This window comes from Ruditapes philippinarum, unplaced genomic scaffold, assembly GCF_026571515.1.
Source record: "Ruditapes philippinarum isolate M1 unplaced genomic scaffold, ASM2657151v2 ctg2400_1_1_1_1, whole genome shotgun sequence".
NCBI lineage: Eukaryota > Metazoa > Mollusca > Bivalvia > Venerida > Veneridae > Ruditapes > Ruditapes philippinarum.
The window spans coordinates 241606-267679 of NW_026856098.1; the positions used below are offsets into that span (position 1 = coordinate 241606).

The window sequence follows — 26074 nt, forward strand, 5'->3', positions numbered from 1 at the left end:
TAAAATGAAACAGACATAGCTGCTGTATTCTTTCAAATGTTTTTGCAGCGTCGTGTTGTTGTTATCCTTTTATCTGGCGGAATTCGTAATTTAAACAAGACACAATTAAGTTATTACTATACGTCAACATTCTTTGGCAGTGTGTTAATCATATCAGTCAAAATTGTTGTACTGAAGAGTTTTGTGTTCTTAAGAGAAATAACGTTGAGTGTAATCACGGATTTATATTACATTAGTAATATAAATCCGTGGTGTAATGTACTTGGTAAGAGACTTGTAATATTATGTGTACCTACATGAAAAATTTGGCAGGTAGTTTCTTTATCAATCAAATCGATCATCTCCAAACATTTGATGATTGTTATTATAATGTATATATGTTGATGTCATACACTTTTGGTTATTTTGTATGTTTTGTGTCCTCATCGGCTTTAAAGCCTATTTGAATGAAATGTAATAATCTACTGCATAATAGAAACTGGGACATAATGTGAATTAAGTCCCAAACAGAACAGTTATTCCATTAGAGCAGATAATGAATAAAAAGTTATTTTTTAATATAAATACTGAGCTTTCAACACACATACATTTATTTAATTACAGTTGTCAAACTAAAATATATGATAAATTTTACTATTAATTATCAATCCTTTATTTAAGAAATTTAATATTTTAGAATTTTGACAATTCGACTAAAAAGGAAAAGAAATATAAAAAGTACATTCTCTTGATAAGTTATTTTTTTTAAATATTATTTTCATGCTTTACCCGCTTATTGTTGTTATAACAAAAATTTGTGTAATTTATGAATATTCTTAGCGCTTCTAAAACGTCTTTTATTATTATCATAAATATTATTATTATTTTATTATTTATTATTATTATTATTATTAATTATTCATTATCATCATCATCATCATCATCATCATCATCATCATCATCATCATCAATCATTATTATTATTTTAAAACACACATACATTTATTTAATTATAGTTGTCTAACTAAAATAATATAAATGATAATTATTTTTATTATTATTATATTTTATTATTATTATTATTATTATTATTATTATTATAAAAAATAAATAACCGATTAAGCATTAGAATCAATGTTTTGCCTATGAAAAAGTATCAATGGTTATGTCATACATGTATGCAAAGTTATCGTTTATGGATACATGATATTTCCTATTTAATATTGCATTATTTTGACTTAGCGCATTATCACGGACCTTAAAATAAATCCGTGGCATTAATGCTAAATGCTTAATTACACAAACGGTATCTAGACATATCACGCGTTTTCAAAACAGCCAATGAGTTTGAAGCGTTGGTTTTGTATGACGTGAATCCTATCAACCAATCAGAAATAGCGCGGGCGAAATGAAAAAAGAAAAACGCGATTGGAAATGGATGGTTAATAAAATTCAGAATATTGCAAAACAAGGTAGGTTAAAAGTTATTTTTTATCGTTGTAATATCAATATGCGATCAATAGAATTGTTGCATTTTGTGAACAACAGCTTATTTCAGGGTTAAACTGATTTGTTTTTAGAAAACTTTAACACTTTTTTAATCTGTTTCGCTATCCAATATGGCCGCCGGATTAGATAATTAAAGCAGGGATATATCCCTAAATTTAGACTGGGAGGTTACGAGTTTGATTTTGATTTCTAAACTGTATCTTGTGGTTTGAAAAATGCAAAAACAACAAAATGAAAAGGGCATTTCTTAAATACGTTAATAATAACTTCCCTTTTGGGTAAGAAAGAGACGTTAAAATTTACGACATTTAAACATCGAAGATGTCAAGGTATTACAGCCCCTGGACATGGTAGTACAAAAGGATTAATCAGTGTGTGTGACACGACCTATGTATGCTTGATTGGTCAACTGATTGGACTTTATAATCTCAATTATCACTTAAAATCAGGGGTGCGAGTCAATGTGCAATCAATTTAATAAATATAATAACAAAAATTATGAGATTTAACAGATTAACATATTTTAAAAGAAAATTGTTTAGTACTTCTAAAAAATATGTTTATAAATTTTAGATAAAATCGTCTTTCTCAGTCTTGATAATTCAACGAGCAGAATACTTGTTTTATATTCGCAGTTTTTATTTTTTTTATACAAATCCCTATTATTTGATGCAAATATAAGTCACTTTAAAGACTCCGCTCTTTTCATTTTTATTCACTTTTTTTTAAGTTTCTGTACACATTTTTCTATATATTTCTTATTTATATTAACTATAATTATATAAATGAATACAAATCTGAAACAAAAATAGCAAACAAATATTTATTTTTTCATTTAAATCATTATACATTTAGATGAATAAAAAATGACAATATTTGTCAGAATTTTTTTATTTACATTAATACAAAGAATGACAGATAAATATCTGCATGATTGCATGTTATATGACCGACAGGTGTTACGTTTAAAAGTTACGTGTTAATTCACCTTTTACCCTTGGTGTCATGAGATATGCTTATTTTTACATTGATACGAAGCTTAGTGTCGGTGTAAGAATTTTAAAACTCGTGAATATAAAATATAGCGACGAACCATAAGTTTTAAAACGGTTTTGTTTGTATTGTTTTAGCATATATATAATAATTAGCAAGATCGAGTTTACTCGCAATTCAGGACGGACAACTCTTTTTTGTTCATTCGATTTTTCTTGGTTATTTATCTACGTTGTTCAGGATAACCCAGATTTTAAATTGTATATACATGAACTGAGTTTTCAACATTTACATTGGATTTTTTATTGGACAAGTTAAAATTTAAATATTTTTTTCTTATTATAATTAAAACACTTTGTTTAGTTTTTAAGATAAACATTACGCATAAGGTGATATCGCATGGGTCAGTCACAAACACGCGCCTGTTTGAGGAAACAGTTATTTAATATTTGTTATACATAAATTTAAACGCTTGAAAAACTGTATAGAGCCTTTGTACATTAGAAAATTTTTCGACATTCCATATTTTGACTTATATTTCACATAAAGCGATATGGTAACACACGCACGCACGCACGAACACACAAACATACATAACTACACATGCACATAAAAGTGAACACGTTCCTACAGTATTAACACTTTCGCACATGTGATCACTTATGAAATATTTTCAATGTGCTCTTTATCAGTTTATGCTGAAGTTATATTATCATTTTTCAGGACAGTGTACAGCGTGTTTAAATCTTCCAGAAATGCAGCTGTGCCCTCTTTACAGCAATTATAGATGAAGCAAAGTATGGTAGCAAGTAATATAGATGTAAGTTCACGTATATACATTGTTGTATTTTGTGAATAAAATAAGACAATTACACGGACGTACTGTCTGTAAAGAAGAGTTACCCAGACTCATATATTCCCATCCGTACTGACATCATGTGTTTTATTCTTTCTCAAGGCAAAGTCAAATTTCCTTAATTACACGCATTTATTTTGACATGAATGAATGTGGTTAGTTATAAATACATTGGTTCTCTTTTATATCTTGTTGGCGGAATGATGTCACACTTCATAAAATGATGTCAATTAAGGCATATAAGCATTTTGCAGCGCATTTGAAAATGCTAAACATCCTTGCTTTTTAATATGAAAAAATCAAATATATAAAATAGAAGAAACAACTCGAACACACACAATTGTTTGATATAGATGCACTGTGCATGCGACTTTATTTTATTAAATTAGTTTTCTTTTCTTAAACATATTACTGTATCAAAAAATATAACTTTTATATAATTGAGCCGTGTCATGACAAAACCAACATAATGGGTTTGCGACCAGCATGGATCCAGACCAGCCTGCGCATCCGCGCAGTCTGATCAGGATCCATGCTGTTCGCTATCAGTTGCTTTACTTGTTATAGGGTCTGTATGCGAACAGCATGGATCCTGATCAGACTGCGCGGATGCGCAGGCTGGTCTGGATCCATGCTGGTCGCAAACCCATTATGTTGGTTTTGTCGTGACACGGCTCATATGTTAATGATAGTAATTTTTTTTAAGTTACTACGTGCATAAGCGATAAGTAGGCCGCTTTGATAATGTGAGAGTGACTCTACATTTTCTTTTGTGCATGTACACTAAAGTTAACAACCTTTGTCTGAATAGGTAAAACAGGGTTTTCACAAGCGAATATTATGTAAGATAAGAAACAGAATTTGAAATGTCTTGATGGAAAAGTTAGTAAAGTCATTCGAATGTCATACACATTAAATTTTATCACGAGTTCGAGCCTCACAAGTTGTCTCACTTTTTTGCGTTTTTCTTTCCATATTTTTTTTTAATTTTACATTAAAAAAATGAATTGGGATAGAAAGGTAGTTTTGTTATGATATTTAATAATTTAGACATACATGCACGGATGATAGTGATTTTTATCCTGTATAGTGTGTAGTATGTAGTAGTCATAGTACTTTTGCAGTGCAGGAGTATTTCGTGCAAACTTAACTATAGTTGAAACAGTCTGTGTACAGTATCATGCATTCCGTATAAGTTTGCACCAACTTGCTAAATAGGGCTAAATGTAGCTACATTTAAAACAAAATGAGAAGTTAATAGAAAATAGCACAGCATTTATAATCTTTACAATAGATGATACAAAACTTTCTTACTTGATTGATAATTATAAAGCAATATTTTTGGGGAAAAGGCGAATCCGAGCCTAGCTGTCTTGCATTGATATTTACCACAACCTTACCTACTGCATTACGCTGAGAGTTGGTAAATTTGTTGATAATTTGTTTTATATAGCTAGCCTGTTTGAAGATAATAAACACAATATGATAGCTGTTTTACACCTGGATAGTGGACTTGACCACCTCGTCACTTAATTATTATACTAAACGCACAGTACTTGTGCGCACGTGAAACATATGGCGTTGATACGTAAATGTTTCACGTGCGCACGTAATACTGTCGCATTCGCATGTAGTAACTAAAATATTTCCTATGTTATTTTATGCAATTGTCACATATGATACATATATTTCATTATCTGAATTTGATTTCATACTATTAGATTAATGCTATAGGCAAGTGAGAATATTTTGATTTATAATTTTTGTGAGAATTATCACTTTATTTTTAGTGATGGCACACTGTAGGAGATTCTATTGTCAACTTACCTAGTTAAACAGTCTTAACAGTAAAAAAATATTAATCTACACTAGTGTCCATTGAAGGTATTCATTCGTTGCTGTGAAGTTGTGATGGAATAGTTTTTGAAAGAATTGAAACTGAAACAAACAATAATTCAAATTTGTTAAGATTTACGTTTTTATATAAATGAGAAGTATAGCTGGGTATTCTGCCTTTTACTTAACTGGATATCATTGTGCAAACACGGATCTACATCTGAGTAGCAAATATCTGTACATTTTAAACCTTTTTTTTCCCAAACGAATTGACTCCTACTAACGATGCTAATATACATCGTAAAACGATCAAAAAGATTATGTCAGCACTTTTCCCAATGCAATGTTATTTTGTTTAAATATATTTTAAATCAATAAAATACTCTTTACATAGAACAAAGATACCATTATAATTTATATTACAAGTGTGAAATATATATATTCGTAAAAGTTTCATAACAAAAACATATAACTTATCATCCGTCATAGATTAATTATTTCATTTAAATCCTGTGTAAATGATTGCTTATAAATGACATCTTTATCCTAATAATATAAAATAATTTTGAAATTTGAGTAAGAAAAAAAATTGTATATATGTATACGCTTAAAAAAATGCTTGTGTATAGTCTTTTTGAAAGTTGTGATAACTATTTCATGACATTATTTAAACAGGATTTTAAACTCTCTTTTTTCAGATACACACATGCCGAAGAAGATTGTAATATCTGGAGAAAACATTTCCTACGTCACGAAATAGACACCGTCACACTGGTCTACGTATCATTCCTATAGATGATTGATATATTTAACTGCTTTTAAGAACAGTGTTTGAATGACGAATTTCTGTGAATACGGATTTTTAATTTTAATGATTATTATTAAAACTTTCTGTAATTATCAATTTGTGCTATGGACTCATTTTCCTAAAATAATATGTGAATGTTAACACGAACAAATGATATGAATATCTTTAAAATGTTTTATGGGTGTAATATAAGTGGCTCATATGAATCATTGTTAAGATAAATCGAAAAGAACTTCAAGTTAGCATAGTTTGTTCCAGATTTAAACAACATGCAATTCATAAATGTTACGGCTTGAAAATATCGAAATGTACATGTATAATTCGATCTCTGAAGAAAATATCGCGGTGCAGATGTTCTGCACTGTGATACGTATTTCATGACTCTGTATCGCAACATACCGGTATATCGCCTTTCCGTTGCAACGCTACATTAATGTGTCCCTCTGGAATAAGGTTACAACAATATATGACTATTGTAGCGAAGACATGTTTATTTTGTTATATATATGTATACATATTGAATATATGTTTATGAAATAATAAATATTTAAGAGTGACTCGATTTGGTTTTTACTTTATTATTTGAAATACTCCAATTTTGAAGATAAAGTTCTTAAGCATATGACTACAATTCCCATTCACAATGTGTAATCAAACATGTTCTATTGTACAAGCCTGCATTTCGGTCATGTAAATGCATGCTTTTGATGGTATCTGTACCTTCTTTTATCTCGAAAATACAGTTCTGTATACCCTGTGTACAACTAAAAAATGCAATTCCGTATATCCCCTGTATATATAGAAAATACGATTCCGTATATCTTCTGTATATGTAGAAAATACGATTCCGTATATCATCTGTATATGTGGAAAATACGATTCCGTATATCATCTGTATATGTGGAAAATACGAGTCCGTATATCATCTGTATATGTAGAATATACGGTTCCGTATATCCTTTGTATACGTAGAAAATACGAGTCCGTATATCCTCTGTATACGTAGAAAATACGGTCCCGTATATCCTTGGTATATTTAAAGTATACTAGGGATAACAACCTTGATAAAGTCCGTATACGGGATTTTATTCTCCGTATACCCCAAACATACGAACAAATATACGTACATGTATATGGTGCAAATACGGAATTCCGTATATGCCTGATGCATATACGGACTTCCCGTATACCCGGTGTTCCCTATACGGACTCGTATACTTGGTCCGTATATTCGACAAATACATCCCGTACACGCACGTATATGTCAAAAATACGGGACCGTATATTCCCGTATATCAGTATATTTTTCGCAGTGTAAGTTTGTATTTGTTGCCATCTTTGTTGTTATTCTATAGAAACTGTAAAAGTGTGCTGTAGCCAGAAAATGTGTTTTCAACAAAAAATGACTTCTAAATTAATATTGGTTAAACATTGTGTAGGATATAGACGCAACATATTGTGCTTTAAAAATGGAAATATGTTTAAAAAGTGCTTAAAAAGTCCTTGAATTTTGATACTGGATGTCTGTACGAACCCTGTAACCATGTATGGCACATGGGATGGCATTAGATTGATGTTTGTTATGCTTAAGCCTGACTTTTCAAAGAGAAGAGTAATAGGGACTATATAGCCTTTTGTGAACTATTGGCAAATTGCTGGTTAAAATTTAACATACAAGATCTACATGTATATCTATAACTGCAAAAGGAAATTTCACACATGCATTTAGGATTATTGTTGTTATTCACTTTCGAAGACCCATAACTCTTGTATGACTTTCAAATGAAATATTCCTCTTTGTTAACTGTCTAGGCTCTTGTGTTACTATCAAGCACTGAAAATAGTTAAGTGGGCTTTCTTTTGAATATCTTAGGTTTGTTCCAATTCCATGCTTGGCCTTTTTTTAAAAAAATAACTTGATTGGATATTAATAACACATCTTAATGTAAAAATGTTAATTTACTTCTAGAGGTATGCAGTACTGTTAATTTACTTCCAAAAGTATACAGTACTGTTATAGACAATATGATTTGATACAGTACTTGCCTATTTGTTTCAGCTTAAGGAGATATGCCCAATAGATCTGGTTGTAGCAAGACCTCCTACAGAAGATCTTGATATTACAAATAGGGACCATGAAGGCTTTAGTAAGTCACAGTTTGAAATTATGTAACCGTAATGACAACATGATAGCATGGAGTCATGAAATCAGACATATTTTTTTCAAGTAATATGACATCATATCACCAACCTTTTAAGATGGGGTAATGAATGGTTTTGTCCAGAATGAAAGATGGACAAGTTCATTTAACTTGTTTAATTTGGTAAGGGTTAAATTTATTATTTGCATTTCAGCAACTAGAAGTTGAATTTCATCAATCTTGTTGAATGGTAGGTTCTACGCAAGTATATGGCAGATCATTTACAATTAACATATCCATATTCAATAACTCTATACTATATGAATTGTTGAACAACACTTTTACTTAACAGATAGCTTCTTTCATGTGAGGGAGCTATCCAGCTAACTTGTGGAAGGTTCGGTTCGTACTGCAGGTGCCGTTTGTGCCTGAAAGATAATGGCGCCGAAAGGGCCACCTGAGGTTTCTCCACCAGTAAAGCTGGAAACGTCGCCTAATTTGCTATATAGTGTACAGGGTGACATAAAACCCAATCAAACAAACAAACAAACAGATAGCTGATAGCCTAGTAAAGTATTAACAATGGCTTTAAATGCATGCTGTTGCAGGTTTTTTTCAGACCCGATATTGTTGTGCAGATGATTTTAGAAAATGATTGAATCCATGATTGATTTCCTTCTACTGTTTGCGGTTGTAGAATCAATGAATCCATGATTGATTTCCTTCTACTGTTTGCAGTTGTAGAATCAATTGTCGTCATTAGACTAAGGGTTAAAGCAGCATGCTTCAGGATTTATGAATTTTGAATATTTTTTTATTAACAAGTGAACGAAGGAAGTAATTTACTAACAATTTACTTTCATTCCACGTAAATTGCCTATTTTGTTAGTCACACAGATGAAATATGGTGATGCAAAATAATTTATTCATTGCATATATCATGTGAATCATTACTTGAATTGTGAATATTTTTACTTTTCCTAAAATTTTAGTACATTTTAGCATTTTATTCGGAGTTGATTTTCTCGATTTTTTTTATTGCTCATTTGGAGGCATGCTTTTGATATGATAGAATTATTCTTACAATAGATGGATCAGGGTGGATGATGTTCAAAGTGTTGGATATGTTAAAGACTATCCAGCTGATCTGTAAGGGTACCAACACTGTATACTGGCTGGTCGAGACGACGGCAACAATGATGTCTGAGTACAAAACAGTACTGTCCAATTTATTTGAGGTTTGTATAAAACTACCCTCTTATTTTCATAGTTAAGATTTGCATCCAAAACCTATAACCACTGAAGGTATACACTTGAAACCTCACAGTTAAATGATGGGTGTATTTCACTAATTAAGAACTGTAACTGTAGCATGGTCTTTGAATAAAAAGCCCTGGAAAGATTGAACATGGTGTCCTGACTGGCAGCTGTTGTTAGCGTTGATGGTTTTAAGCACCAATTTTATCACATACATATATTGTTTTCTGATATTTTTAAGGATAAATATGATTGTTATTTTACTTGTTTTACTCTTTTTATACTCCTTTTTTTTACAGAGGGAACCATGTATGTGGGATGCACAGTTTTTCTCACCAATCATCCTGCCGAAGTATTACTGGGGAAATATTCCCGCCCTGTACAGGTTTGTTTATTTTATTAAACTCTGGCTTAAGTGACACAAATTGTTTTATTTTGTTGGCCAATTGTGCAAACCCAGGATATATTATGATGAATGTTGGGCGGCGGGGGTTCGACAGACGGACGGGTAAAAATTTTTCGTAAACGTTTTCTCAATAACTACTTATCACAACCTCTTGATATTTGGTATACAGCATTAAAATGTGGTCCCATATCGTGGGATTTAATTTCAGGTCTGTCGCTCAACCATTTCCTGTTAACAGACTTAGTTAAATTTTCCACATTAATGGTCAATGGTAGGAAATTTTCGTAACAGTTTTCTCAGCAACTAGTAATCGCAGTCTCTTAATATTTGGTATACAGCATTAACATGTGGTCCCATACTATGTGATTCAATTTCCTGTCTGTCACTCATCTAAGGTAGGTTAACCGACTTAGTTATATTTTCGACTTTATTGGTCAATGGTAGGAAATTTTCGTAACAGTTTTCTCAGCAACTAGTTATGGCAGCTTCTTAATATTTGGTATACAGCATTTACATGTGGTCCCATATTATGGGATGCAATTTCATGTCTGTCACTCATCTAATTCCTGTTTACCTTACCGACTTAGTTACATTTTCGACTTTAGTAAGTTTATTTCAAATTTGCATTCAGGCCACCGGCCCATACACATGTATACATAAAATATATATATATATATATATATATATATATATAAACACAATAGCATAATGACATGGCAGCTAGTTAGGATAATATAACATCGCATAATATACAGATTTACATAGAGTTGTATAAAGTACAATGACATGTTGTCAGAGCAGCATTTTAGCCAATTTTCACAAAACATATAATTATGTAATAAGATTTAGCAACTGACATAAAGACGTTTAAGATAAAGATTCATCTCGCAGTTTAAATGCATAATATAAAAACATTGATAAGTTTCGTATTGTCTTAACACTTTTGCATGACATTAATAAGTTAAATTTATGATTATTTGGATGTTCCCAATACTTATTTGGTATAAATTGTTGACGTAGATTATCATATAAAGGACATTTTAACAGAAAATGAAATTCGCATTCAATTTCATATCGACAGTGTATACAAAAATGGATTTCCCTTGGAATACCAATATGTCTTCCTTTCTCTATCCTCAATTGATGAGAAGATGACCTAAAAGCAGCAAGACTACTCCTAAATTTCAATATATCTATACAGTCCAGATATTTTTCAAAATTAATATTACATTTAAAATTTCTATAGAATACTAGCTTTCTGTTTTCTAAACACTCACTGTTCCAATTTTGCATGTATTGATCTTTTAATCTATTTACATAAAGGGTAAGGAATAAGTTTGCATTTTCAACCTTTTGTTGTTCCCAAATATAGCCAAAACCATTCTTATAGAGATTTAATCGTAGAGTTGTCACCCAATTTTTATAACCTAGTTCATCTAATCTTTTTGTTGCATATATATACATTGGGTATCTTCCACAATCTCCCATTACAACTGCATTACACGACTTTAAAGAAATATTCATAAATCTCTTACATGCATATATATAGTGGTCAATGGTAGAAAATTTTTGTAAAATTTTTCTCTGACAGCAACAGCCTCTTGATATTTGGTATACAGCATTAACATATGGTCCCATATTGTGGGATTCAAAGGTTTTGTAACATCACAGGGTTATGATATTTGGTTTATAAATGCAACCAGTGGCCATTTCTGCCTTTGATACATTTTTTTCTCTGCATTTTCCTGTTTGGATGATTTAATTGCAAAATGTCTTATTTTAATAAGCTTGTCAACCATGGCCTTTTTTCTGTTAATCAAGATTGATTGCTCTAAATGAAGTTGATCATAGGAAATACTGGTTCATTAATTTGACACTTTCACTGAAGAAGTTACAATGTGGAAAATTTTGAGCTAGGGGGCATGAGGGGTTTTGCACTTTCCTCATGTACAACCCCAGTCAAACTGAGTCTGCAATTTTCATGTAATTTTGTTATGATAAATGCTAATCCGAGGGATCATTTTTCCCAGACCCCAATTGTTTTAATTCTAATTTTCTGGATTGTATGTGTCACATGACTGTTTTTATGCAAATTTTGAATTAGTTTTATGTAAATTAAGTTAAGTCTTATCTTCTGTTTGATATCAGTCACTTTATAATACTGCATGCTTGTAAATCTGCTTTTCATCGATAATAACGATATTTATATAAACTATATACACGGCTGCTGTCAGTTTATGAAATAAATTCATTTTTCTCTAACCAAGGAAGTTGTACTATAAAGTCTTTATGAATATTTTTGACAAGTTTGGCAGAATATAAATGGTTGTTTGAAATATATGCAAAAATATATGCAAACAGCCATTTATATAGGTCTATACAACCTGTTAAAATATTTTATAACTAATAAGAATTGTAATATTTAAAATTGACAGGGCTACCAATTGCCAAAATTCAACACCATTCCTCCTTTAAAATTTGATTAGAAACTTGTTATTTCCTTTCCAGTTCATTCCAGTTTTACAAAGCCAACAAGGGACAAGTTCCAAACCTAGATTCGTACATTATGACACATGTGCACAGATCTGCTGAGGTAATAGCACAATACAGGCCTTTGTTGATAAGCTAGTACATAGAAGTTGACCGCCTCCGTGGTCGGGGGTTAGAGTCGATGACTTCTAATCCAATTACCTCTCTGGCATGGGTTTGATCCTCGGGAGATGCTTTGGTAGTTTAGCACGGAGGAAGGTAGTCTAGTACTGGTGTAACTCTCCAGGAACGATGGTTAGGAAACTACCTGCCTATATGACTGAAATACTGTTGGGAAAAGGCATAAAATGAAACAAACAAACAAAGAAGTTGTTTTTTAAAATGAATGGTGTTTGTTTTTGTCTATGTTATGTCATTAGCTCGACTATTCGCAGAATAATCGAGCTAATGCAGTCACCCATTTGTCGGCGTCGGCGTCCCTGTGGTTAAGTTTTTGTATGTAAGCTGGTATCTCTATAACTACTGAAGGGAATGGATTGAAACTTCACACACTTGTTCTCTGTGATTATCTAAGATGATTGGCACAAGTCCCATAACTCTGATTTACTTTTTTTCATAATTATGCCCCTTTTTCGACTTAGAAATTCTTGGTTAAGTTTTTGTATGTAAGCTGGTATCTCCTTAACTACTGAAGGGAATGGATTGAAACTTCACACACTTGTTCTCTGTGATTATCTAAGATGATTGGCACAAGTCCCATAACTCTGATTTGCTTTTTTTCATAATTATGCCCCTTTTTTCGACTTAGAAATTCTTGGTTAAGTTTTTGCGTGTAAGCTGGTATCTCCATAACTACTGAAGGGAATGGATTGAAACTTCACACACTTGTTCTCTGTGATTATCTAAGATGATTGACACAAGTCCCATAACTCTAATTTGCTTTTTAACATAATTATGCCCCTTTTTCAACTTAGAAATTCTTGGTTAAGTTTTTGCGTGTAAGCTGGTATCTCCATTACTACTAGAGGGAATGGATTGAAACTTCACACACTTGGTCTCTGTGATTATCTAGGATGATTGGTACGAGTCCCATTACTCTGATTTGCTTTTTTGCATAATTATGCCCCTTTTTCGACTCATGAATTCTTGGTTAAGTTTTTGCATGTAAGCTTGTATCTCCATAACTACTGAAGGGAATGTATTGAAACTTGAAGAGTTTGTACCTTTTCGGACAATTTTATGTAGTCATATAGGTAAGCATTATTATACTCAATGAAACACCCTTGTGACAAATTTTCGAATAGTCGAGCGTTACTGTCCTCCGACAGTTCTTGTTTTGTTAAATCATCGGGCTGTGTAACCAGAGGCTGGTTGATTCACTGTTGATGAGTCTTGCCATTCTGTTGTTGTTGAAATTCAAATGCTGAATTAAAACTACAATAGATGACAAAAAGTAAGCCGTTTGTTCAAATCATTTCTATAGTATTATTACATGAGAATAAGGTCAGGGTCGTTCAAGTTGAAGATTTGGTACAAATAAGGTCAAGGTTATAGAAGTCTATGTTAAAAATCAGTTGATATGAAATGTGAGTGCAGGTATTTTGAAAATACTCCAGTTGTAACTGCAATATATATGGGACTTTTACTTTTATTTGATACTTATAAAAGTAACTTAAGTATATGTTTATAAGAAAAGATCATATCTGTTGTCAAGGTCAAGTGGTTATAACCTCTAACCTCTAATCACTTGTTGTAAAATTGATTGTTTCAATTATCCTCTTAGCTGTCAGAAAGTCCCTGGTTTTTAACAAGATGACTTTCTTTGTTCATGGCAGAGGAATTTAAATCTGAAATGCAATATTTTTCAGGTGAAAAGGTTACGTGGTTGGGCAATAGTTACTTATATTGAAAGAGTCAAAGAAGACCAAAATGATCCTGATGAAGGAGTGTTTAGTGATTCACCTGATGACCGATCTGAATCCTTTGAAAGGATACTAGATTTGAACTTTGTTGGTAGCAACGAGGAGGAGGCCCATCCCGGAGGCAGGCAGGAGGAGGTCTTTGTTGGTAGTAGTCTGGTGGATGACCTTGGTGGCAGTGACCTAGAGGAGGAGACCCATGCCGGAGGCAGCCAGGAGGAGGTCTCTTTTGATAGCAGTCTGGTGGATGACTTTGGTAGCAGTGACCTAGAGGAGGAGGAGGAGGAAGAAATCATTATACCACCCTCTGTACCAAAGATGAACATTGATGACAGCACAGTGTTTACTTTACCTGTGAAAATGAATGGAAAGGATGTAGAGATTTGGCCAACAGAAGTTGAAAAGTAACTTGCATTTTAAGCTAGACTTTTTCAAAGAAAAATTTTGAGCTATTGCTACAGTCAGGTTGTCGTTCCCACTGCCATACAGAAACATTAATGCTGGCCTTTTTTATTAGCTCACCTGTCACAAAGTGACATGGTGAGTGTTTGTGATCGCTTTTCGCCCGTCGTCTGTCCGTTGTCCGTCCGTAAACTTTTACTTTAAACAACATCCCCTCATAAACTACTAAGCCAATTTCATGCATACTTCTCAGGAATGTTCCTTTGGTAGTCACCTTTAAAAACTGTTCAAAGAATTTAAATCCGAGCAGAACCCTGGTTGCCATGGCAACCGAAGGTAAAACCTTAAATTATCTTCTTTTAGAAAACCAAAAGAGCTAGAGCTTAAATATATGATATGAAACATCATCTAGTCAGTTTCTACTAAGTTTGTACAAATAAATGCCCTGGGGTCAAAATTGGCCCCGCCCTGGGGAGTCATTGATTTTCCTTATTTGTATAAAGTAAAAACTTAAAAATTCTTCTTTTAAAAAAAACCAAATAGCTAGAGATTAGATATGAAACATCTTCTAGTGGGTGTCTACCAAGTTTATTCAAATAAAAGCCCTGGGGTAAAAAATTGGCCCGCTCCAGGGGGTCATTGATTTTCCTTATTTGTATAAAGTAAAAACTAAAAAAAAATTCTTCTTTTAAAAAATCCCAAATAGCTAGAGCTTATATATGAAACATCTTCTAGTGGGTGTCTACCAAGTTTATTCAAATAAAAGCCCGGGGGTAAAAATTGGCCCTGCTCCAGGGGGTCATTGATTTTCCTTATTTGTATACAGTCGGCATCGTACTTGCGTCCACCTTTATTAAGCGACTTTTTTATTAAGCGTCCGCATAAAATCCCTCCCGATGATTTTTACTATTTAATTCAATTCCATTTAACGACTATTCTATATCGCAGCCAGCGGCCACTGAATGTCGGCCCAAATGTACAAAATTATGTGTTAAAGTATCTATTAAACGGCCGTGACAAACAATCGTCCCTGCGGGCATTCTCACCTGTGTAATTAGCGGGTAGGTTAGATGTGTACAAGCAAACAAATATTTTTCATGGTCATTGGTCACAAATAAGTGTCGTTTAAAAACGAAATGAAAAACAATTGCAATCGTTTCAAAATCGGATTTTCCGATCGTAATATTTATTGTTACATATTTTGTCAGAGCAATAACGTATCACAACACCGCATTTGCATAGTTTTGTCATGTGCTCAGAGTGACCTCCCTTATCGAAAATGACGTCGGATTGAGCGTAAAAAAAAACAGACAACTAATAAGACCGGATAAATTGTATGAGGAAATCGTGCATGGAATTGAGTCTGAGTAAATAGCAAATGTCATATATTGTAGTCGAAATAAAATCGTGAAACGTAGTGGACTAAACATTACAGAACGGAGCCTTTCATTGCTGATGGTGTAGGTGCTCATCTGATGCTTTATAAAATACATAAAGTACCCCATTAAATATGACCCTTCGACAAAAAAATCCTAGATCTCTAAAAATCTTATTGAATTCGAAATCGGGGTAGTGTGAAAACTAATTGTTGAAAAAATCAAGAAGTTTAAAACTCATTGCATAAAAAATTATCTGGAGCTGAGACTGGCTGATGATTCTAAAGTATGTTCAGCAGGAGATGTGTATGAACATATTAAAATATAAGACAATATGCTTTGTTTCATGGTCAAAATAACCTGTTGACAGTATCATGAGCGAAGATCACATTTGTACACAAATTTCTACTCAAAAACAAAAACAAACAATATTGATGACTTTTTTTTTTTTAAAAAAAAGGCATAAGTAATTATAAAACTGTAATACATACATAATATTGTATAGTTTTTGTTCGTATAAAAAAGATGTTATTATATCTATGACTTGTAATAAAAAGTCTCGAATTTTCCAGAATTCTATTGAGAGACCACTTTATTAAGAGACCACTTTTTGGCAGACCCTTGAGTGGTCTCTTAATACAATGTCGACTGTATAGTCAAAACTTAAAAAATCTTCTTTTAAAAAAACTAAAAGAGCTAGAGCTTAGATATTGAGTATGTAACATCTTCTAGTTGGTGTGTACCAAGTTTGTTCAAATAAGGGCCCTTGGGTTAAAATTGGCCCCGTCCCGGAGGTCATTGATTTTCCTTATATGTGTAAAGTAAAAACTTTAAAAGTGATCTTTTAAAAAACCAAAATAGCTAGAGCTTAGATATTAAGCATGAAACATCTTCTAGTGGGTTTCTACCAAGTTTTTTCATATAAAAGCCTTGGGGTAAAAATTGGCCCCGCTCCTGGGGGTCATTGTTTATCCCTTTATGCATATAGTAAAAACTTGAAAAAATCTTCTTTTAAAAACCCCAAAGAGCTAGAGCTTAGATACTTATCATGAAACATCTTCTAATGGGTGTCTACCAAGTTTGTTCAAATAAAAGCCATTGGTTTAAAATTGGCCTTGGCCAGGGGCCTTTATACAGGTGAGCAATTTCAGGGCCATCATGGCCCTCTTGTTTCTTAAATACTTGTCTTTAAAACTGCTAACAACAACTTTTGGACAAGACCTTCAAGAAGAGCAGACTGAATTGACCTTGACTTATTTATGACCTTGACCTTGAAGGTCAAATTAATGAATTTATTGTCATAACTTTGTGATTTATTTATGGATTTAATTCATTCTTGGACAAAAGAACACATTATTATGACAAAACAGACATAATAATTGATTCAAATGTGTCATTGACTGTCAAGGTCCAATATGAAATTAGCTATTTATTTTTTTACCAAAAAATTATGTTTTGTAGGAGAAAACAATATTTTACCTCTGATGTATTTGACATTAGAAATTAAAAAAATGTCGAGCGTAGTCCCTTTACAAGAGTGATTACAGAATTAAAATATATTGTTGTGTCACCTCTACCGAGTTGTGGCAACATAGGGATCACTTCTCTGTTTGTCCGTCTGTCTGTCCGGCTGTCACAAAACTTGTCCGGACTACTCCTCATAAACTACTGGTGCAATTTCATTCAAACTTTACAGGAATTATCAGTACCAAGTCTAGTTGTGCATATCGTCAGCATTTTCCAGTTCAATGCTTATGAGTTATGGCCCTTTAATAATTTTTATTTTTAAAGTTTGTCCGGACTACTTCTCTTATACAACTTATGCAATTTTAATGATTAATTTGTAGCTGAAGTCCTTACGCATATTGCAAGGGCTTTACGGTTGAATGATTTTTGGTAGAGTTTAGGCCTTTTAATAAAAAAGGTGGTTTTTCTGTGTTGCCAGATACACAAAAGCTTTTTTCGGACTACTTCTCAAAAAATACTGGTGCAATTTCATCCAAACTTTACAGGAATGTTTAGTACCAAGTTTAGTTGTTCATATCAACGGCTTTTTATGGTTCAATGAATTTTGTCAGAGTAATGGCCCTTAATTTATTTCATTTTTAAAGTTTGTCCGGACTACTCCTCATATACAACTAATGCAATTTCAATGAAACTTTACAGGATTGATTGGTAGGTCAAGCACTTGTGCATATTACACGGGTTTTCCGCTTGAATGATTTATAGCCTAGTTATGGCCCTTGAAATAATAAAATTTGTCCGCACTACTCCTCATATACCATTAGTGCAATTTTAATGAAACTTTACAGGATTAATTGGTAGGTCAAGCACTTTTGCATATTACACGGGTTTTCCGCTTGAATGATTTATAGCCTAGTTATGGCCCTTGAAATAATAAAATTTGTCCGCACTACTCCTCATATACCATTAGTGCAATTTCAATGAAACTTTACAGGATTGATTGGTAGGTCAAGCACTTGTGCATATTACACGGGTTTTCCGCTTGAATGATTTATAGCCTAGTTATGGCCCTTGAAATAATAAAATTTGTCCGCACTACTCCTCATATACAATTAGTGCAATTTCAATGAAACTTTACAGGATTAATTGGTAGGTCAAGTAAAAAACACATGTTTTTTGCTTGAATGATTTTTGACTGAGTTATTGCCCTTGAATAAAAAAAGGTGTTTTTGCCAGCTACACAGAAGTTTGTCTGAACTACTCCTCAGAAACTGCTGGTGCAATTTCATCAAAATTTTAACGGAATAATCATTACCATGTCTAGTTGTAATATTCAATCTTCACAAAGCTGCCCTTTGAGTATAAAGAACTGGCTTGTGGACCTTTTACAGAAGTATATAGATGGGCAATTTATGGCCATAGCTTCATATTCGACATGTCTTTTGTTTATTTATAGTCCTTTTGTCTCATTTACTTGTTTTATTTTCAGACTTCTCGGATTACCAATCCACTACACAGATACTGGCATAAGTTTTCGCAAGAGGCAAAAAGAACTGATGAAAGCATCAAGTATTGATGTGCTAAAACATGTCCTCACTCCTCTCAAAGAAACATTCTCTCAGCATTCTTAAAAAAAAGCAAGATAGTGACATAAAGCTGAGTGCAAATCTCTAATGGATATATTGTTGATTGCAATAACTTCTGTAAAACTAATTGATCATTTCCTTTTTTTATAGTTACCAGATTAAGAAACAAGTAATTAAAAAGGACAAGTCTTTGTTTGTGGATATTTGTTTAAAGATTTCACCTTATAAAAATTGTGATATTTTTATGCCCCCCCTTTCGAAGAAGAGGGGGTATATTGTTTTGCTAATGTCGGTCGGTCTGTCTGTCTATTGGTCTTTCCATCGGTAGACCACATGATTTCCCTTGATTATCTTGAAAACAATTTATCTCAAAGTCCTCATATTTTACAAAGTGATTGGGTCACTAGGTCAAAGGTCAAGGTTACAGGGGCCTTAAATGGTAAAATGATTTACGCTTATTATCTTGGTTACTATTAATCACATGCAGTCTTCATATTTCACATATTGATTGGTCATAACCTGTAGATGACCCCTATTGATTATGGGGTCACTAGGTTAAAGGTCAAGGTCACAGGGGCCTTAAATGTTGGAATGGTTTTCGTTGATTATCTTGAAAAGCATTCATCACAAAGTCTTCATATTTCACATATTGATTGGGATTTTAGATCACCAGGTCAAAAGTCAATGTTACAGGGTCTTCGAATGGTAGTATGATTGCCTTTGGGGTTACTGATTCAAAGGTCAAGGTCACAATAGCCATAAATGTTAGAATGGTTTCCGCTTATTATCTTGAAAACTATCACAAAGTCTTCATATTTCACATACTGATTGGTAATAACTAGTAACTATTGATTTTAGGGTCACTAGGTCAAAGTCACAGGGTTCTTGAATGTTAGTATGGTTTCCGCTCATCTTGAAAGCTATTTATCACAAAGTCTTCATATTTTTAATATTGATTGGTCATAACTATTAGATGACCCCTATTGATTTTGGGTCACTTGTTCAACGGTCTAGGTCACAGGGGCCTTAAATGTCTCATTATCTTCAAAACTATTTATCATAAAGTCTTCATTATTTTTCTTTTTTCCATAATTGAACACTTCCATGTACCCATTTATGGCAAGTTTCTATAACAAAATTACATATAATGTGAGTCAAGAGCTAGAAAGGGGGGGCATATGTGTCGTTCGACATTTCTTGTTTTACACTTGTCTTTAATATTTTGATAGCAGTTTTATTCAGTCAGTTGCAGTGTGTTATTTTTAAGTACTTTCTCTATGTCCCTCTCACATACTGGAATCAGCTTGTCTGTCTTGCCATTGGGGCTTTGCTTGTCCTTAAGTGTATCACAAAACTTTATGCAGGTATAAAATTGAGACTTCATAGGTGGATCGTATTAAGTAAGGAAAAGTTAAGTGTTGAAGAACCATATTTTTTTAATTATTTTAGAGTTACAGTGCCATTCATAATACATTGCTGACAAAGCAGTGTGCAGGGAAATAATAGTTCCAGATTGTTCACATTATTAATTAATGTTAAGGAATTAAGTTATGTTCATGCTTTATAATGTTGTGACTAGAAATTATGTTTTTGTTTATTTTCTTTTGCGAAGTTTTGTTCAGACTTTAAGTATTTATGAAATGTTAATATAATTTTAGCTCACCTATCACAAAGCGACATGGTGAGCTTTTGTGATTACTTTTCGTCCGGCCGTCCAGAAATCTGTTGTTCACTTTTACTTTAAACGACATCTTCTGGTAATTCACAAAGCCAATTTCATCCAAACTTCATGGGAATGTTCCTTTGGTGGTCACCTTTCAAATTGTTCAAAGAATTTAATTCCATGCAAAACTCTTGTTGCCATGGCAACCAAAAGAAAAAACTAAAAAAATCTTCTTTAAGAAAACCCAAAGAGCTAGAGCTTAGATATTTAGCAGGAAACATCTTCTAATGGGTGTCTACCAAGTTTGTTCAAATAAAATCCCTGGGTTAAAATTGGCCCTGGGGGTTACTGTTTTCCTATATGTATATAGTAAAAACTTTAGAAATCTTCTTAAAAAAACCCCAAAGAGCTAGAGCTTAGATATTCAGCATGAAACATCTTCTAATTGGTGTCTACCAAGTTTGTTCAAATAAAAGCTGTGGAGACAAAATTGGCCCCGCCCCAGGGGGTCATTCTTTTTCCAAATATGTGAATAGGAAAAACTTAGAAAGTCTTCTTTTAAAAAACCCAATGAGCTAGAGCTTAGATATTCAGCATGAAACATCTTCTAATGGGTGTCTACCATGTTTGCCCTGTCGGGGGTGGGGAGGGGGTTATTGATTTTCCTATATATATTTATAAAAACAAGAAAAAGGTTTAAAGGTTTTTTTTAAAAACCCCAAAGAGCTAGAGCTTAAATGTTTGGCATGAAATATCTTCTATTGAGTATCTACCAATTTGTTAAAAAAAAGCCTTGGGGTCAAAATTGGCCCGGAGCAATTGATTTTCATTATATGCTTATAGTAATAACAAAAAAATCTTTTTTTCAAAAACCCAAATCAATAAATATTCTGACTCAGGTGAGCGATTCAGGGCCATCATAGCCCTCTTGTTTATATGTAGTGCCATTTACATTTTTATATAAAATCAGCAGAAGCTAAATGCTTACACATTGAACACAATGATACAGTTTTACTTTTTATTGTTTTTACAGTTAATACTCGTACATTTGTTATTTTTTGAAGATTTTAATGAATAAATTTTAAGAATTACTTTTTCTTTGTCAAGCTTTATGAAAGTCCAGTAAAATTGAAGCTCCTTCAAGTACAATGAAAACATACACTGGATATACCATGACAAAATGATATTCGTCTCCTTCATCTCTATTGCTGCAAAATATACAATATCGCTAATTTCTTTATTTCTAGCGTAACGACCTGTTTCAATGATTAACTTGTGCGATGATAGTATAAGCTTAGACTAAACGCTTCTAAAATTAAATTGCAATAAAGAATTTTCAAACCCTAAAGAGGTTTTAAAATGTTTGAATATATCCAATGTTTTGCATCCCTGTAAGCGTTGGTCCCAGTTTTGTTTGAATGTTACTGACGTCATTTTGAATTGACGCGTACAAGGCACAAGGCGAGCCTATTGCTATAGCGAAACACAGGTGGCAGTATCAGTGTTTGGACACCCCACCCCTATCTGCCCCTGGACCACTACTACAACCCTGAAAAAATTTCCACACTCTACGGCTTACTATAAGTTACCAAATACAAAACCACCGATAGAATTATTTAAAAAAATCCACCATCAAAATAATAGATAACTATAATTTTGATAGTGGATTTTTTTTTCTCATTTTATCGGTGGTTTCGTATTTGGTACCTTATAGTAAGCCGTAGAGTGTGGAATTTTTTTCAGGGTTGTAGTAGTGGTCCAGGGGCAGATAGGGGTGGGGTGTCCAAACACTGATACTGCCACCTGTGTAGCGAAACAGAGAAAAATGTTCTCAATGTAGAAATATAAAATTATGCATACCTTTAAATAACGTACATTTAATACAGTTTAAAGAACAGCAAACCAGTTATTTTGCGCATTTTTCAGTCCTTTAAATGTAACAAAGTAAATCACAGATATATTTAGCTCCATGAGTAAATTCAGCAAATTACATTAAAGGGACTCCGCCGAAATTTTTTTTACATGAAAGTACTGAACATATTTTAAGATCGTTTCAAGTCCATACCAATAACTTCAGTACAGAAATTCAGGTCAATCGCTCATTTCGTCTTTAAAATAATAATTTTTATTGTGTTAAGTGACCTAAGAATGAGTAGCGTTTAAACGCTTTTAACTCAAATTAGGGTAAGAATCGCTCTAGATATGGATTTTCATTCGTTTGTCCGTCCGTCCGTTCCTTCCTTCAAAAATAAAATTTAAAAAAAGAAAGAAAGAAAGAAAAGGTTGTCCCTTCTGGGGTTTGAACCCATGTCCCAGGGCTTCAATGTAGTTGACAGTGATTCTAGCCTATTTCAATACTCTTCAATGTGGAAATTAAGCCAATATTAAAATAAATATTTCACAATTTGCGGGAGCCACAAGTGAAATAAATGTATGATAATTTTCCTATCACAAGATGAAAATAAATGCAGTTTTAATAGAACAAAAACTTGATTTTGCTGTTTATTATCTACTTTTTCTCTTTTTTCCCTAATGAATAGGAAGTATTCCCTTTTAATTTTTTGTATTGGCTGAATTTAGAAGACAGTAGTCCGGCATGACACCAGTGAAAATACTGAAAATATGTTTTACTGCAGTGAAAAATAAATGTAAGCAGTGTAAATACAGAAAAAGAAAATACGCATTTTATTTCATCATTATTTCTCAATTTTTTATTTATAAATATAAAATGAAGCTATATTTTGTTGCCAAAAGTAAAAAAAAATGTTTGAACTTAAGAAGATGCACAAAACAATTGCTAAACGGTTATAATCCTACTTAACCCCCCCCCCCCCCCGGGACATTGTGTAAAATAAGAGAGACGTTAGATCTCTTTAGAGAATTAACCATAATTAAGATTTCAGAAACAACATAACTTTACCGTTTATAAATTTTATAAAGAGAATTCATTAGGTAATTTGTTCACTTAATTTTTTTTCTCCTCACCTCATACTGTCATGACATATTTTATATGATCAAACTAAACAAATAAGGAACTGGGTAAAATTGCAATTAATAAAATAAACAGTAATATTATCTTTTCACAAATCCTGTTCACTTTGTCACACAAGCCGGAAAATACATAGGTGTAAAACTGCCCGTATAACAATTGTAATTAAAGGAGTTGTAAATACAGGAAAACGGAAATGTTTTTCACAGTATTTGTACAATTTTTATTGCCCAGACAAAATCTGCTCAAAGCTATATCGGAAGCTTAATAATTAGTTAATAATTACGAGAACAGAGTATAAGACACTGCCTGAAAGGTATATAATAAGAGTTTTCTGTAATTCAGGCATTACTTCTTCACCAGTTAATGAAACAACAGTTTAAATATATTACCAAAATTTACAAATTTTACTTGAACACAACGAAATATGGCTTTACGGTGAGTACATGTTTATATTTGAAATTTAAATATATAACAATTCGTTTTAATACAAGATTCATTTCTGTGCATTTTCTGTTATATATTGCACATTTTCTTCTTTCTAATTCAGCATTTTAGAACAATAGAAGAACAACAGTGTTTCTTTGTTGTTTTCTTTTTTATTGGTTTTACAAAAAAAATATAAATTTATCTCAAACAAAATATGCTTTTTAATTTATCATATGATTAAATTTGATCAATCAATTTACTTTCAGACTTCGTTTGTTCGAGAACGCTGGGGAATCTCCGATGCAGACAACTTCCGGTGACATTTGGGACGAGATCGAGGCTGTAATAACGCCGTATAGAAAGGATAAACTAGAAGATGATTCAGGAGCAGAGTTTTCGGTGATTAACAAAATAATTATCATTTCTAATGTCTTTTAATTACTTTTAATAAAGGGCCGGTTGTTCAAAACATTGGTTAATGATAACCAACAGATAAAATATCAAACATATGGAATCATATGGAACTATTTATACTTATATATAATTACGGCCCCTGCCACTGGCTTTAAAGCGGTTTTCAAATTTTCAACTAGACTAAGTATGCTAATATCTAACTGTCTTTGATTTATGCTTCAGAAATTTAATGAAAACATTAATTCATTGTTTTTTTTTATTTTACAGATAAAGATTCCTTCCCGTTTCACCAATACACACCAATCCGCTGACGCTAGAAGAAGCTTGTTTTCTGGTAAACGACTTGCAGACGATAATCATGAAGTAGAATCTTCTGCAACGAAGAAATCAAAGAAAGGAGACGTTTATTTGGTAAGTTGCGTCAATTAATTATTTAAATACAATGTAACGTAAAAAAACCCAAGAATTGTGTAGCTTTAGTTAAAACATTTTCTGAAAAAAGAAATTAAAATATAAAGACATAGACAAAAGGGTTGAAAAGTAAATACAAAATGATTTAAACATGTTTTAACACATCATTATTATCAATAAATGTATAAAACCTTCGAAAACCGGAATCCTCTGAAACCGGACTTGCTTTGACATGTTGTACATAAGATTACTTAATTAAAATCGTTTTTTAACATTCCAGGATTCCAACAACATCATCGAAGCTGTTGAGCGTTTAGAATCCCGTGAACTTGTCGCAGACGGGAGTCGTTGTTACACATTACCCACAATTCCCGGAAAACATGGTGACCTCAAATCCATCTCTTCGGAAACAATGGCGGACGTTGTGCAGGGGAAATATACCGATCAATTAGGGAACGTTACTGTTGTCGACTGTCGATATCCATACGAATTTGAGGGAGGTCATATCCGCGGGGCTGTGAACCTCTATACAAAAGACGCTGTAAACACATTGCTTCAAGAAACACCGACGTCGGAGAAGCCACGTGTACTGATCTTTCACTGTGAATTCTCGTCAGAGAGGGGTCCAAAAATGTAAGTTATTCGTCTTTGATTTTACTCTATAAAACTAAAAATTTGACATTGTTGCACTAAATCCTAAATTAATCCTAATTCTTTATTGAAGGAACTCTACTGAGGTCCAAAAACCTAAACATGAAATTTGAATTTCGATCATACCTAGATCAACCGGGACACTTAAAACAGAAAGATTTGCATAAGATAAATAAGAAATATACTCGGTAATAAATTGAAAATCGTATTTTGTGATATTTTGAGCCGGATTTGAGTGAAAAGGGTTGCAACGCTTTTCAATTTTGGTTTATTTTTCACAATTAGAATAACTATGCTGGAAAAATGGAGTGAACGAATGATCTGAAATTTTGGACACAATTTAATTTTTGTTCTACACCTACATCAAATGGAACAGAAATCTTGAAAAATTATTTCCTGTCCCGTCATGTCAAAAACCTCAGTGGAGTCCTTTTAAAAAGAATGTTGAATTCCATCAAAAAATTAATATGTATCATACTTTTCTGCAACTATATT

At 32.7% G+C, this 26074-nt stretch overlaps 2 protein-coding genes and 1 long non-coding RNA gene across 3 annotated transcripts in view; all 3 read left to right on the forward strand.

The window, feature by feature from the left end:
* Window positions 1–21776, forward strand: part of LOC132745392 (DNA (cytosine-5)-methyltransferase 3C-like) — a 28954-nt gene extending 7178 nt beyond the window's left edge. Inside the window, exons 7-12 of the mRNA XM_060734306.1 lie at window positions 8041–8128; window positions 9212–9360; window positions 9679–9764; window positions 12294–12378; window positions 14144–14598; window positions 18926–21776. Coding sequence (XP_060590289.1) covers window positions 8041–8128; window positions 9212–9360; window positions 9679–9764; window positions 12294–12378; window positions 14144–14598; window positions 18926–19067 — 1005 coding nt within the window. The 3' untranslated portion in view covers window positions 19068–21776. The remainder of the gene's footprint in view (window positions 1–8040; window positions 8129–9211; window positions 9361–9678; window positions 9765–12293; window positions 12379–14143; window positions 14599–18925) is intronic.
* On the forward strand, window positions 1320–6606 carry LOC132745385 (uncharacterized). Its single transcript, XR_009627831.1, has 3 exons — window positions 1320–1451; window positions 3205–3301; window positions 5872–6606. It is a non-coding gene; the product is annotated as an uncharacterized LOC132745385 (long non-coding RNA).
* A 2513-nt stretch (window positions 21777–24289) lies between the features above and the next one.
* On the forward strand, window positions 24290–25646 carry LOC132745386 (M-phase inducer phosphatase-like). Its single transcript, XM_060734294.1, has 3 exons — window positions 24290–24502; window positions 24785–24928; window positions 25209–25646. Exons 1-3 carry the CDS (start codon window positions 24404–24406, stop codon window positions 25563–25565), a joined length of 600 nt encoding a protein of 199 aa, XP_060590277.1. The 5' UTR covers window positions 24290–24403; the 3' UTR covers window positions 25566–25646.
* Window positions 25647–26074: the final 428 nt, after the last annotated feature.